The 15,537-nt window shown below is 44.2% G+C and overlaps 2 protein-coding genes across 7 annotated transcripts in view; one reads left to right on the plus strand and one right to left on the minus strand.

Annotated features, from left to right (window-relative positions):
* LOC122539499 (netrin receptor UNC5C-like) overlaps window positions 1-15,537 on the plus strand; it is a 402,437-nt gene that overhangs the window by 369,457 nt on the left and 17,443 nt on the right. For all 4 annotated transcript variants that reach the window (XM_043674428.2, XM_043674427.2, XM_043674426.2 and 1 more), the window contains 2 exons: window positions 6,375-6,608; window positions 11,198-11,347. In XM_043674428.2, the coding sequence (XP_043530363.1) occupies window positions 6,375-6,608; window positions 11,198-11,347 (384 nt within the window). The remainder of the gene's footprint in view (window positions 1-6,374; window positions 6,609-11,197; window positions 11,348-15,537) is intronic.
* The window catches only part of bmpr1ba (bone morphogenetic protein receptor type 1Ba), a 584,628-nt gene that overhangs the window by 7,436 nt on the left and 561,655 nt on the right, over window positions 1-15,537 (minus strand). Inside the window, exon 13 of one of the 3 annotated variants that reach the window (XM_087979921.1) lies at window positions 7,583-8,448. The exons of the other annotated variants lie outside the window; for them this stretch is intronic. Coding sequence (XP_087836047.1) covers window positions 8,420-8,448 — 29 coding nt within the window. The 3' untranslated portion in view covers window positions 7,583-8,419. Of the gene's footprint in view, window positions 1-7,582; window positions 8,449-15,537 lie in introns of those variants that run through there. 3 annotated transcript variants of the gene reach the window in all.

Below are 15,537 nucleotides of genomic sequence, written 5' to 3' on the forward strand. Positions count from 1 at the left end.
CCCTTTGTGTGAAGTACTTGCCACGTGTATCCCTGTTAAACTTTTCACCTCTCAACTTGAAAGCGTGACCTCCTTCACCCTGGGAAAAAATCTTATCTCTATCCACCCTGTCTATACCCTTCATGATTTTGTAAACCTCAATCAGGTCCCCCTCAATCTCCTTTTTTCTAATGAAAACAAACCTAATCTACTCAACCTCTCATCCAAACTAGGCAACATCCTCATAAACCTTCCCTGCACCCTCTCCAAAGCGTCCACATCCTTTTGGTAATGTGGCGACCAGAACTGTGCACAGTATTCTAAATGCGGCGGAACCAATGTCTTGTACAATTTTAGCATGATTTGCCAGCTCTTATACTCAATACCCCGTCCAATGAAGGCAAGCATACTGTATGACTTCTTGACCACTCTAGTCGCCTGTGCAGCAACCTTCAGGGTACAGTGGACCTGAACTCCCAGATCTCTCTGCCCATCAACTTTTCCCAAGGCTCTTCCGTTCATTGTATAATTCGCTCTAGAATTAGTCTTGCCTAAATGCATTACCTCACATTTGTCTGGATTGAAATCCATCTGCAACTTTTCTGCCCAACTCTCCAGTCTATCTATATCATCCTGTATTCTTTCACAGTCCCTTATGCTTTCTGCTACTCTACCAATCTTTGTGTCATCTGCAAACATGTTGATCATACCAACAGTGCCTTCTTCCAGATCATTTATGTATATTACAAACAACAGTGGCCCCAGCACTGACCCCTGTGGAACACCACTGGTCACCTTTCTCCATTTCGAGAAACTCCCTTCAACTACTACTCTCTGTCTCCTGTAGTTCAACCAGTTCTTTTTTCCACCTAGCTAGAACACCCTGCACACCATGTGACTTCACTTTCTCCATTAGTCTACCATGGGGAACCTTACCAAACGTCTTAAATGTTATGTCCATGTATATGACATCAACAGCCCTTCCTTCATCTAACAATTTGGTCACTTCCTCAATGAACTCTATTAAGTTGGTAATGCATGATCTCCCCCACACAAAGCCATGTTGCCTATCACTGATAAGCCCATTATTTTCTAAATATAAACAGATCCTATTCCTCAATACCCTCTCCAGCAACTTTCCCACCATCAACGTCAGGCTCACTGGTCTGTAGTTACCCGGAATATCCTTACTACCCTTCTTGTACAGGGGGACAACATGATCACCCTTCCAGTCCTCCGGCACCTCACCGTATTTAAGGATGCCACAAAGATATCTGTCTGGGCCCCAGCTATTTCCTCTCTCGCCTCCCTCAGCAACCTGGGATAGATCCCAATGGTCCTGGGGATTTGTCCACCTTAATAACCTCTAACCCAACACATCTTCCCTACCTATGTCAATGTGATCCAGACTAATCAAACTTCTATCTCTAATCTCAAGATTCATCATGTTCCTCTCCTCAGTGAACACTGATGCATAGTAATCATTCAGAATCTCACCCATTCTCTCAGGTTTGACACACAGCCTTCCTTCATTATCCTTTAGTGGACCAATCCTTTCTCTAATTACCCACTTGCTTCTTATATAAGAATAAAAGGCTTTGGGATTTTCCTTAATTCTGCTTGCTAAAGCTATTTCATGACCCCTTTTAGCCCGCTTGATCCCTTGTTTAAGACTTGTCCTACTCTTCCGATATTCCTCCAGGGCCCGTTCTGTTCTTAGCTGCCTAGACCTTATGTACACTTCCCTTTTCCTCTTGGTTAGTCGTACAATTTCTCCTGTCATCCACAGCTCACGAATCTTGCCCTTCCTATCCTTTGCCTTCAACGGGACATGCCTATCCTGCACTATCTTTAACTTATCTTTGAAAGCCTCCCACATCTCAAATGTGGACTTCCTTTCAAATAGCTGTGTCCAATCCACATTTCCGAGGTCCTGCCTAAATTTTGATATAATTGGCCTTGGCCCAGTTTAGTACTCTTCCCTTACGACCACTCTCATCTTTATCTACGAGTATTATAAAACCTACAGAATTGTGGTCACTGTTCCCAAAGAAATCCCCCACCGCAACTTCTACCACCTGTCCTGGCTCGTTCCCCAGTACCAGGTCCAATATGGCCCCTTCCCTCATCGGACTATTGACATACTACTCTAGAAAACTTTCCTGGACGCTTCTTACAAATTCTACCCCATCCAGACCTCTGATGCTAAGTGTATCTCAGTCAATGTTTGGAAAATTAAAATCTCCCATCACCACTACCCTATTGCATCTAGATCTTTCTATAAGCTGTTTACCTATTTGTTGTTCTACCTCACGCTCACTGTTGGGAGGTCTGCAATACAGCCCCAACAATGTAACTGCACCCTTCTTATTTCTCAGCTCCACCCATAATGCCTCACTACTCAAGACCTCCATAGTGTCCTCCTTTAGCACAGCCATGATATCATCCCTGACCAGCAATGCAACTCCTCCCCACCCCCCTGTCCTGCCTGAAGTGTATATATCCTGGAACATTTAGTTGCCAATCATCATGCCCTTCCTTCAACCAAGTCTCTGTGATTGCAATAATGTCATACTCCCAGGCACCAATCCAAGCCCTATGTTCGTCTGCCTTACACACTATACTCCTTGTATTAAAGTAGATGCACTTCAGGCCACCAGTTCTTTTGCGCTCACCTGTTCTCTGCCAATTCTTCCCTTTATTAATGGTATCTTCATGATTCTTACAGTCTCCAGTCTCCACCTCGCTGCCTACTTGTTTTCTCTTCTGGTTCCCAGTCCCCTGCCACATTAGTCTAAAACCTTCCCAACAGCAGTAGCAAAAACTCCCCCAAGGACATTGGTTCTGGTCTGGTTCAGAGGTAGACCGTCCCTTTTGTAATAGTCCCACCTTCCCCAGAACTGGTCCCAATGTCCAACAAATCTGAACACATTCCTTATTTTCTTCACTCTCTGTGTAAACAAGTTTTTTTTTTCTCTCAACTTCCTTTAGAAGTTCTAACTCCTACACCATCCCTTAAGCCACGTGTTCATCTGTCTTTTTTTTATTTCTACGCTGGCTAGCACGTGGCACTGGGAGTAATCCCGAGATCACTACCTTTGAGGTCCTCCTCTTTAACTTCTCTCCTAGCTCCCTGAATTCTTCTTTCAGGACCTCATCTCGCTGTCTACTTATATCGTTGGTGCCTATATGCACCAAGACAACTGGCTGTTTCCCCTTCCCTTTTAGAATGCTCTGCAGCCAATTGGTGACGTCCCTGACCCGAGCACCTGGGAGGCAACATACCATCCGGGAGTCCCCTTTTCGGTCACAGAACCGCCTATCTACTCTCCTCACAATAGAATCCCCTATGACTATGGCCCTATGAGTCTTTTTCCCGCCCTTCTGAACAGCAGTGCCTGCCATGATGCCATGATCTTGACAAATGCTGCCCTCCCCTGGTGAGCCATCTCCCCCAACAGTATCCAAAACGGCCAGTCACACGACAAAAACAGAACGGGGTGGGCTGTACTAACTCAAGGGGTTGTGCATCTGCCTGTCTGTGGACTGGGAGGGTGGTGGGCGGAGGTCCCAGCAATCCCTGCAGAATCATCACTCAATAGTGGGTGCCGCATGGGCCTGCAGGGTGGTTCCAGGAGGAAGATGATGGCGGCAAGAGAAAGGAAGGTTCAGGGTTCTAGGGCAGAGCAGGAATTAGAAAGCCTGAAGGAATGGGAAGGACTGATATAACATCATGAGGGCTATGGATAAGGGGAAAGGCAGGTGTCTCGAGTGAATTTCAAGACTAGGAGACATATTTTATGAGAATGATCCCAAGATGAAGGACTTGTCATATGGGGAGTGGTTGAGGACTCTGGGTCTGTACTCAATGGAAGTCAGAAGGATGAGAGAGATCTGATTGAAACTTACAGCATACTGAGAGGCCTGGATAGAGTGGACATAGAAAAGATGTTTCCACCAGTTGGAGAGACTAGGACCCGAGGGCACAGCCTTAGGGTGAAGGGACGACCCTTTAATACTGGGATGAGGAAGAATTTCTTCAACCAGTGGATAGTGGATCCCTGTAAGCCATGGCTGCAGAAGGCTGTGGTGGCCAAGTCTTTGAATGTATTTAAGATAGAAGTAGATAGGTTCTTGATTGGTAAGAGTAGGCAGGAGTTTGGGGTTGAGAAACATATCAGTGGAGCAGACTTGAGGAGACAAATAGCTTAGTTCTGCTCCTATATTTTATGGCCTTACACTGGGAAGCTGATATGTTCAACAGGCATCCCCCTCCTTACCAAAGGCGAGTCTGGGCAGGGTGGTGGCGTGGGTGGGTGGGGGAGGGAGGTTGGTGTGACTCAGCGAGTTGTTGTAATTTGGAATCCACTGCAAGAAAGGACAGCATTAGGAGACTACATCCTCAAAAGAGAATAGGGCAAACACTTGAAGGCAAAATTAATTGTAGGACTATGAGGACCGAGCACCAAGGATGGACTCATTGGGTAGCTCTCTCAAAGAGACAGGATCACTTTACAATTGTCTTAACTTGCTTTAAAGCTGATAAAGTTGTTCATTTACAACAGTAGCTACCTGCAATGAAGAATTTCCATTGTTTTGACAATTGTCTAAAGCTCGATGGTTGGCACTCTATATGTACAGAATGGGGGGGAGCACTTTGGTGAATGTCACAGAATCACAGGATTCCATAAGGAGACCATTCTGCCCAATGTGCCTTCAGATGAGCACCGTTACCTCGTGCCAATCTCCTCCCTTTCCCCCAGGCCCTTGCACATTATTTCTATTCAAATAATCATCCACAAATAATCAAATAGTCTTCCACATTTTCTGGCAGTACATTCCAGACCCCAAACTGTTGCTCTCTCACATCACCCTTGCTTCTTTTGCAAGGTCAAAGCTGATTTGATGGCATGGGGTCAAAGACAAGGTGTCAGAGCGTGGGGAGGATGATGGGGAGAGGGTAGGGGGAAATCAGGTTGGCATTAGTGAAAAATTTAGGAGCGTCCTCCTACAGTGGGGACTGATGCAAGTCGGCATTCAGATGGAGAACGGTGTTGCCAACAGAGATAGTTAATGGTGTAGGAAAAATCATTTTAATATGGAAGTGGGAGGAACACACTGTCGGCTGCCAAAAATAACAGTGGCGTTATTAAGAAACTTAGTGAAAAAAAGAAAGTGTTCACAAGTGAGTAGCATGGTTTCAAGAGACATTGGAATTTGAATTATTCATTAACAGTTTTATGATTATTCTTGGATTTTAATAATATTTTAGGTAACATTTGCTCAAGTGTGGTTGTTTTTGGCAGTCTCAAATTTCCGTAACATTTCAGTTACTTTTCTCGCAGCTGTTTTGATTTCGTTGGGCTGCCTGCCCATTTAAAAGTTTGGACATCTCAAGCTGAGATGATTGAAACTGTGTTGGGCTGGTAGACTCATTCACTGCAGCAATGACAACGTAGAGTCAAAACCAGCACAGGTGATGCTATACTGAAAGCTGGAAGAGATCCTGTGGCAAAGTGATAGTGTCCCCACCTCTGGAGATGGAGGCCTGAGTTCAAATCCCACATGCTCCAGTCATGTGTCTGAATAGATGGGTGATATATGTTTACCTCTTCCTGAGTGTTTTGGGGTGAAGGAATGTAATAGATTGATAGCATGCAGATTTTCACCTTAGTGAACTGCATGGACTTTGCGTTTCTCCAATTCAGGCTTCTTATACTTTGCCCATTTCAGTTGCTCTGTCATTGTCTCTCAATTGCTTGAGTCCCAATTTCTGAAGCTCTCATTTTCCGATTTGACATTCATGTACACATCCTGTTTACAAAAACCATACTTCATGTTGTCAGGTTTTTGTCCCACTTACAGCATGATATCTTTGCACTGGAACTTAAAATGGGACCTGCCTAGCTATACTACAGCCTGTCCATTTACACTAGAGCCTGTCCAGTTACAATAGAGACTGTCCATTTACACTAGTGCCTGTCCATTTACACTAGTGCCTGTCCAGTTACAATAGAGACTGTCCATTTACACTAGTGCCTGTCCATTTACAATAGAGACTGTCCATTTACACTAGAGCCTGTCCAGTTACAATAGAGACTGTCCATTTACACTAGTGCCTGTCCATTTACAATGAGGACTGGCCATTTACAATGAGGACTGGACATTTACAATGAGGACTGGACATTTACATTGTAAATAGCCAGTCTCCATTGTAACTGTTTCTTCAAAAAGTGGACTACTCAGTAAAACATTTTAGATAACATTTGTTTAAACCTAGAAGACAGTTCATCCCTCGAAAGGATGTTAGAAGGACACGCTCCTAAAGATAAATTGTGAGAAAGGTGCTGAGGTGTTAGACTCTGTGTGTGTACCTTTATTTTCTTCCTCTGTAGGACGTGGTGGTTTTAGGATCAGAGACGCTCACCACCCCATGTTACATCCAGCTGGACCCTCAGACCTGCCACATGGTGACTGAGCAGCTTGGCACTTACTGTCTGGTGGGACAGTCCATCAACAAGTCAGCAACCAGGCGACTGAAACTGGCGATATTTGCCCCTGCGGTCTGCACTTCACTCGAATACAGCATTCGTGTCTACTGCTTGGATGATATGCAGGATACTCTGAAGGTACCTCTACAACCTTACAGTGGGAAGCATTTATGTTGTACCTTTCACAGCCACAATATCTCCAAAAAGGCTTTAAAGCCAACGACGAGCTTTCTCGGACATGTAATTGCTTTTGCAATGTCGGAAACATGACCTCAATTTCACACGGCTGGCTCCTACAAACAGTAGCGTGATAGCAACCTGTAGTGATTGGAACCAGGTGTGATCTCATTGGCGATGAGATCCCTGATTGGGATTGTTAACCTGGGCTAATCAGGAAGCTCTGGCTAGCTAATATAAACAGGGGTTTGGGTGCTAGGGGGAAAATATAAGCACTACCGTGGTTAGGTGGTAGTGTGGGGGTTAATTTAAAAAAAAAATTAAAACAAATACAACCAGGAGATGCCCTCCAACACTATTTGATTTAAAGAAAAGAAAAAAAAATAAAAAAAAGAATAAAAAGAAAAATAAACAGGGGGTTGGTGGAAACTGAATAAAGATTCGTGGACCTTGTGTCTTTCACTGTGTCTCACACCTGCACATACACAACAAAAAAAATAAAAAACATAAACCGAGGGTTTAGCATCTCCTTAGTTCAGGGACTAACTCTGAGCTGGCTGGTCACAGCCGTTGTACTGTGCATAAGTAAATAAAAGGTGACTTGGTGATGGGATACTGGCCCCTGTGCAGTTATTTCTGCTTTTGGGTGATAGGTCAAATGGTTAATATTGGACAAAACACTGAGGATGATGCCCCTGTTCATCTTTAGGAAAGTGATGTACGATCTCAGGATTTAACCTGACAGTGCAGTAAATGTTGAAGTTTATCTGACGTTTCAAAATGACAGGACACTAGAAAAAGGTGGTGAGTAGCTCTGTTAATTAAGGATGGAAATAGTGAGTGATGATCTTAGCTTAAAGGGGCAAGATGTAGAATCAGAATGGGTAGAGATGAGAAATAGAGATGAGAGGCCATCTGTGGAAGTCATTTATAGCCCTCATGGCAATAGTTACACTGGAAAAGAGTTTTTACAGGAAGAAATAAATGGGCTGTATAAGAAATCTGCCACAATAATCATGGGTGGTTTTAATCTAAATACAGATTCAGTGACCCAAGTTGGCAAAGGTAGAGAAGAAACTGATCTCCCAGAATGTATTTGGATCAGTTTCATCAAGCAGTACTTTCCATTGCCATACAGAGAGCAGGCCATTCAAGACCTGGTTATGTGCAATGTGACAGGATTAATTAATAACCTGTTACAAAGGAACCTGTAGGCAGTGATCATAACATGACAGAATTTCAGGTTCAGAGCAAAGGTGAGAAACGATTGATTGATTGTCACGTGTATCGAAGTACAATGAAAAACTGTTTACGAGCAGTACAGGCAGATTACAGTTAGCACAGATGTACAGAACAAAAGATTTAGATGGAGGCAGACAGATTCCATTGCATAGGGTGTACAAGGGAGATCAGCATTAGCAAGGTCAGCATTTTTTGAGGCTAGAGAGTCCATTCATCAGTCTAATAACAGCTGTTCTTGAACCTGTTGGTGCACGTGTTCAGACTTCGGTATCTTCCGCCTGATGGAAGAGGTTGCAGGAGAGCATTACCGGGGTGCAAAGGGTCTTTGATGATGTTGGCAGCCTTTCCGCGGCAGCGAGCCATGTAAATGGAGTCTGTGGATGGAAGCCTGGCTCCTGCGATTGCCTGGGCTTTGCACACCACCTTCTGTAGTTTCTTGTGGTCCTGGGCAGAGCAGTTGCTATACCAGGCCGTTGTCCACCAGGACAGCATTATCTCGATGGTGCATCTGTTGAAGTTGGTGAGGGTCCTTATGAACATGCCAAACTTCCTGAGCTGCCTGAGGAAAGAAGAGGCATTGTTGTGCCTTTTTGACCATCACACCTACATGGGTGGGTTTAAGGGTCATGTTTTGAGGAAGTAACAAGCTGGTAGATCAAGGGCACCAGTTGACCTGGGTGTACTTGGAATTTCAAAGGCTTTTGAGGTGCCACCTCAAAGGTTATTGTACAAAACAGTAGCTGATGGTGTAATGCATAAGATATTATAGAGTCACAGAGATGTACAGCACGGAAACAGACCCGTCGGTCCAACTCGTTCATGCTGACCAGATATTACAACCCAATCTAGTCCCATTTACCAGCACCTGGCCCATATCCCTCTAAACCCTTCTTATTCATATACCCATCCAGATGCCTTTTAAATGCTGTAATTGTACCAGCCTCCACCACTTTCTGTGGCAGCTCATTCCATACACGCATCGCTGGTTAGCTGACTGTGAGAAGAAAGTTGGAATTAATGAGTCTTTTGCCGGTTGGTAAACAGTAATGATGAGAGTACCACTGGGATGAGTGCTGGGAATTGGAAACAATGATTTCCGATTTATATCAAAGACTTGATACCAATTGCATGGTGTTTAGATTTGCCAATGACACCAGGACAGTTAGAAAGTAAATTGTCAAGGGGATGGAGAGAGTCTTCAAAGGGATATAGACAGATTATGGGAATGGGCAGATATTTGGCAGATGGTTGGGGGGGGGTACAATGTGGAAAAGATGTGAATTGACTACATCAGCAGGAAGAAATAGAAAAGCAGCACAATAATTAAATAGGGAGATATTGCAGAGATCTGTGGTTTCGATTACAGAGGAGTTTGGGCATCCTGGTATGTGAATCACAAAACCTTGCAGGTCAGCAAGAGCTTAGGAAATCAACTGGAAGGTTGTTGTTTATTGCCAGGAGAATGGAATATGAAAAATCAGGAATTTTTACTGCTGACATATTGGGATCTTGATGAGACCCATCTGAAGTTTGGTGTACAATTTTGGTTTCCTTATTTGGAATGGATATCATCAGAAACAATTCAGAGGAAGTTTTATAGCTCTATTCCTGAGATGAAAGACATAGTTTATGAGGACTGGTTGAATAAGTTGGCTTTTTGACCATTGGAGTTAAGGAGAATGAGAGATTGCAACATGTGAATATCCCAAGGGAGCTTCACAGTTTGGACTCTGGGAGGATATTTCTTTTGTGAGAGAGAAGGGTAGGAATAGGGGACATTGTTTCAGAATAAGTAATGTAAACATCTCAATCCAAAAACCTTCTGAAAAAGGGTAACCAGATTTGAAACTTTAGCTCTATTTCTCTCTGCACAGATTCTGCCAGACCTGCTGAGTTTCCCTGGCAACTTCTGTTTTTGTTTGTTTCAGATCACCAGTACCCGCAATTCTTTGTTTTATTTAAGAATGACTGGTCTCCCTTTCCAGGTGGAGATGGGGAGAATTGATCAATCACATTAATACCTTCCTCAGAAAACAGTGGAAACTGGTCATTGAATTTACTGAATACGGAGTTAGACAGATTCCTGACAGACAAGTGTGTCAAAGATTATGGATAGCAGGCAGGAAAGTGGGGCTGATCTTATTGAATGGCAGAGCAGGTTTGAGGGGTCAAATGGCCTACTTCTAGGTTCTGTGCTGTACTGCAGTAAAAACCTGGATCATATACTCATGTTCCTGGAGTGAGCTCTTGAAGACTTTGGGGAAGGGCTGATGGTGGAATTCTATACATCCAGAAAACCTTTGGCATTTTCCATCATTTTGGATTCTGCATCTTTTTCTGTTTTAAATAAAGAGTTGTTCATATTATTTAATTGATGAAAGCTTTTGATAGAGTCATAGAGTCATAGAGTCATACAGCATGGAAACAGACCCTTTGGTCCAACCAGTCCAACCCATCCATGTTCCCAAACTAAACTAGTCCCATTTGCCTGCAGTTGGCCTATATCCTTCTAAACATTTTCATGAACTTATTCAAATGTCTTTTAAACATTGTAGCTGTACCTGCATCCATCACTTTCTCTTCAAGTTCATTCCACACACAAACCACTCTCTGTGTAACAATTTGCCCCTCATGTCCTTTTTACCTCTTTCTCCTCTCACCTTAGAAATATGCTGTTAATCTTGAAATCCGTTACCCTAGGGAAAAGACACCTGCTATTCAAGTTATCTATACCGTTCCAGATTAATAATATCCTTCCGATAACTGGGTGACCAGAACTGGTCAATACAGAATAATTTTGATTATCCAAATGAGACAGGTAGGGAGTATTTTGTTCGGATAACCGATTGTTCAGATAACCGATTGTTTGGATAACCGATAACGTTTTTACAGGACCTTGAGATCTTTTTTGGATAACGTGAAATTTGGATAATTGACATACGGATAATCGAGGTTGTCCTGGTGTTCCAGGAAAGGCTTTGCCAACATCCTGTACAACCTCAATATGACACTCCGACTCATATACTCAGAGTTTGGGATAAGGAAAGTCTAGGCTTTGTAGTAAGAATATGCTTGATCTTAGGGTCTTGTGGTTGTGTTTCTATCTCTGGGTCAAAAAGATCTGAGTTTGAGCCTGAAGATGTGTCCTCACTTGTTCAAACAGATTGATTAAAGCTGATTATATCTGATATAGTTGCAGTGGAATGTATAGGTGTGTATCTCTGTTCTTCAATATAACTAGACCTGTGATATGTTCATTCGCTCGTTGTACACTCATACATTCAGTCAATCCTGACCTTTGTTCACAGGAAGTTATTCAGCTTGAGAGGCAGCTGGGAGGACAGCTAATGGATGAACCAAAGACCCTCCTGTTCAAGGACAGCACCCATAACTTGCGTTTGTCCATCCACGATATCCCTCACTCTCTCTGGAGAAGCAAACTCCTTACAAAGTACCAGGTAAAAGCTTCAATTACCTTGCTTTCTGCATGGTCCGTTGCCCCCTGTTATGGAGACTGAGAAGGGGAAAACTGGAGGTAATTAGTCATCGTTCTCTGTTAACCCATTGTTGAAATATTTTTTTCCAAAACAGTCTGTTGTCCTTCATTTAAATGGCTCCATGAGGTTTATTTTCCCAACTCTGAGACATTTGAGAGTTAACCCTTTGCTTCATGTTGACCATAACTATAATCTTCTGTCTTCCAAGACTGAAGCTGTGAATTTTGGCTTTCATGTTTACCATAAATCACAACATATAAGTCAACCCAGTGTATAGCATGACCCTGTCTTTCCAGCTACATGTGCTTGGTGTATAAGTCGACCACCTAACTTTTTCAGCCCAGGAGACTACAATCCTATTAGTTGTCATCCTCCATTTTCACACTGCAAATGGGTACTTTATTTACTCTTACTTTATAATTGAGGTGTAAGAGGTCAAACAGAGGCTGTTTGGTGAAGATTTGTGGGAGTTAAAGGTATGCAGAGGTACCGTGTGTGTCAAAAGGTAAAGATGGCAACCCCCTCAAACCCATGGGGAGTGGTTCACTCTTACACTCGAAACATAAGTCAGCCCTCACTTTGACAGGGATTTTTTTGAAGGATTTCAAAGTTTCCTTAAACACCAACTTGGACAGTAATTGTATTTGGGTATTAACTGGGGATTCTCGTATTATCATCATCTGTTGTCCCTCGATGTGAAGATGATGTCTACTCAAAATGCTGGGTCTTCATGTGACTGTACAGGACTGATCCTCCACACACATAGATCTTTTAGCACATGGGGCAGACGTCTCATGACAAACAGCGGAAGTCACGAGAGCTGGATTTGTTAGAGAGTCATAGAGTCATACTCCACAGAAACAGACCCTTCAGTCCAACCAGTCTGAGCCGAACATAATTCCGAATTAAAATAGTCCAACTCCCAGCTTCCAGCCCGTATCATTCCAAACCTTTCCAATTCATGCATCCATCCAAATTTGGAGCATTGTGTGCAGTTTTGGGCCCCATATCTCAGGAAAGATGTACTGGCCCTGGAGTGTGTTCAGAGGAGGTTCATGAGAATGGGCACAGTAATTAAAAGTTTAACGTATGAGGAATGTTGGAGGATTCTAGGTTTATACTCAATGGAGCTGAGAAGATTAAGGGGGTATCTAATCGAGACATTACAGAACACTGAATGGCCTGGACAGAGTGGACGTTGGGAAGATGTTTCCATTAGCAGGGGAGACCAGGACCCAAGGGCACAGCCTTAGAGTAAAGGGAAGACCCTTTAGAATGGAGATAAGGAGAAACTTCGTCAGCCAGAGAGTGGGGAATCTATGGATTTCACTGTCACACAATCTTCCTGAGTGTTTTGGGGTGAAGGAATATTATAGATTGATAGCATGCAGATTTTCACCTTTGTGAACTGCATGAACATTGCGTTTGGGGTGGCACGCTGGCTCCGTGGTCAGCACTGCTGCCTCACAGCACCAGGGACCTGGGTTCGACTCTAGCTTCAGACACCTGTCTATGTGGAGTTTGCACATTCTCCCCATGTCTGCGTGGGTTTCCTCCCACAGCCCAAAGATGTGCAGGTCAGTTGAATTGGCCATGTTAAATTGCCCATAGTGTTAGGTGCATTAGTCAGAGGGAGATGGGTCTGGGTGGGTTACTCTTCGGTGGGTCGGTGTGGACTTGTTGGGCCGAAGGGCCTGTTCCCACACTGTAGGGAATCTAATCAAAAGAACGCTGTGGAGGCCGGGTCATTGACTATACTTAAGACTGAGATAGTTTCTTGAGTATCAAGGGTACACGGAGAAAGCAGGAGAATGGCGTTGAGAAACTTATCAGGAGAGAGTGTGGACTGCAGATGCTGGAGATCAGAGCTGAGAGCATGGTGCTGGAAAAGCACAGCTGGTCAGGCAGCATCCGAAGAGCAGGACAATCAACATTTCAGGCATTAGCCCATCATCAGGAATGAGGCTTGTGGGCCAACGGGGCTGAGAGATAAATGGGTGGTAGATGATGTGTGTGGAAGTGCAGGTAAATCTCTGTTGGATCCTTCCACATCCATCCGACTTTTACCTGTATTTCCACATACATCATCTACTGTATCTGTTGCACCCGATGTGGTTTCCTCTACATTGGGGAGACAGGATGCCAACTTGCAGATTGTTTCAGAGGACATCTCTGGGACACCTGCACTAACCAACCCCATTGCTTCGTGGCTGAACACTTTAACTCCCCCTTCCACTCTGCCAAAGACATACAGGTCCTGGGCCTCCTCCATCGCCAAACCCTAACCACCTGACACCTGGAGGAAGAATGTCTCATGTTCCACCTTGGAGCCCTCCAACCACATGGGATTAATGTGGATTTCACCAGTTCCCCCATTTCCCCTCCCCCCCACCTTATCCCAGTCTCAACCTTCCAATTCGGCACCACCCTCCTGAACAGTCCTACCTGTTTATTTTCCTTCCAACTATCTGCTCCACCCTCCGCCCTGACCTATCACTTTCACACCCCACCTTCATCTACCTATTGCACTCTCAGTTACCTTCCCCCTAGTCCCAGCCCTCCCATTTATCTCTCAGCCCCCTCGGCACTCAGCCTCATTCCTGATGAAGAGGTTATGCACAAAATGTTGATTCTCCTGCTCCTCGGATGCTGCCTGGCCTGCTGTGCTTTTCCAGCACCACACTCTCCGACTGAGAAACTTCTCAGCCACAATTGAATGATGGAGCAGACTCGATGGGCTGAATGGCCTAACTTCTGCACCTGTGTCTTATATTCTTACAGTCTTTTAAATGTTGTAATTGTACCCACATCCACCACTTCCTCAGGAAGTTCATTCCACACGCTAGCCACCTTCTGTGTAAAAAATTTGCCTCTCATGTCTTTTTTAAATCTCTCTCCTCTCACCTTAAAAACCTGCCCCCTGGTCTTGGAATTCCCCGTCCGAGGGAAAAGACAACTACCATTAACTCTATCTATACCTCGCATTATTTTGTAAGCTTCAATCCTCTTTCCTTATCTGTCACCACAGTGTCTCCTCATGAAAGTATCTGAATTCATGATTCAATTTGATGGACAGGTTGTCATCACTTTAAATGATTGATAGCTAGTTCCTCTCAGTTATTGATGTCAGTGCTGTCAGTACTTTCTCTGTCTTCCCTGAACTATTTTTTAGATTAGATTAGATTACATTACAGTGTGGAAACAGGCCCTTCGGCCCAACAAGTCCACACCGACCCGCCGAAGCGCAACCCACCCATACACCTACATTTACCCCTTACCTAACACTACGGGCAATTTAGCATGGCCAATTCACCTAACCTGCACATCTTTGGACTGTGGGAGGAAACCGGAGCACCCGGAGGAAACCCACACAGACACGGGGAGAACGTGCAAATCCACACAGTCAGTCGCCTGAGGCAAGAATTGAACCCGGGTCTCCGGCGCTGTGAGGCAGCAGTGCCACCACAATGTTGAGAGTTGAGACAAAATCAGTTATGAGGTATAAGGTTCATGATGTTGTTTCTGGGGATTGAAGGACAGTCTTATGAGGAGAGAATCATAGAATCCCTACAGTGTGGAAGCAGACCATTTGGCCCATCTAGTCCACACTGACCCTCCAAAGGTGATTCCACCCCAGACCCAGGAATTTCTTCTCTCAGAGGGAAATGAATCTGTGGAGTTCTTCACCACAAAGGGCTGTTGGGGTCGGGTCATTAAGTATATTCAAGGCTGAGATCGCTGTTTAATCAGTTAGGGAATCAAGGGTTGTGAAGAAAAGGCAGGAAAGTGAGGATTATCAGATCAGCATTGAATAGTGCAACTGACTTGATGGGCAGAACGGCTTACTCTAGCCCCTGGTCACTTATTTAGGGGAGCTGAGGTTGTATCAATATGAAATAGCCACAGGATTATGTGATGACATTTCTTAAACAACCAGATCTTTGACACACAGTCCTCAGAGCCTCGTGATTTACCTCCTGCTGATCTCACTGCTGTGGGTGAACCTTGCAGGATCAAGCAGCTTGTTGGTGAACACAAACATCCCCGAACAGGCTGTCAGGCTGGAAATCCGCAGAGGTCTCTGTCTATTGGAGCAAATGGAACTGCAACTGAAGCTATTTCCACAGTCACCACCTTTCACTTTCAGAATG

The sequence above is a fragment of the Chiloscyllium plagiosum genome, unplaced genomic scaffold (genome assembly GCF_037043375.1).
Source record: "Chiloscyllium plagiosum isolate Xiang-an unplaced genomic scaffold, Cpla_swu_hap1 HiC_scaffold_36, whole genome shotgun sequence".
In the NCBI taxonomy this organism is placed as follows: Eukaryota; Metazoa; Chordata; class Chondrichthyes; order Orectolobiformes; family Hemiscylliidae; genus Chiloscyllium; species Chiloscyllium plagiosum.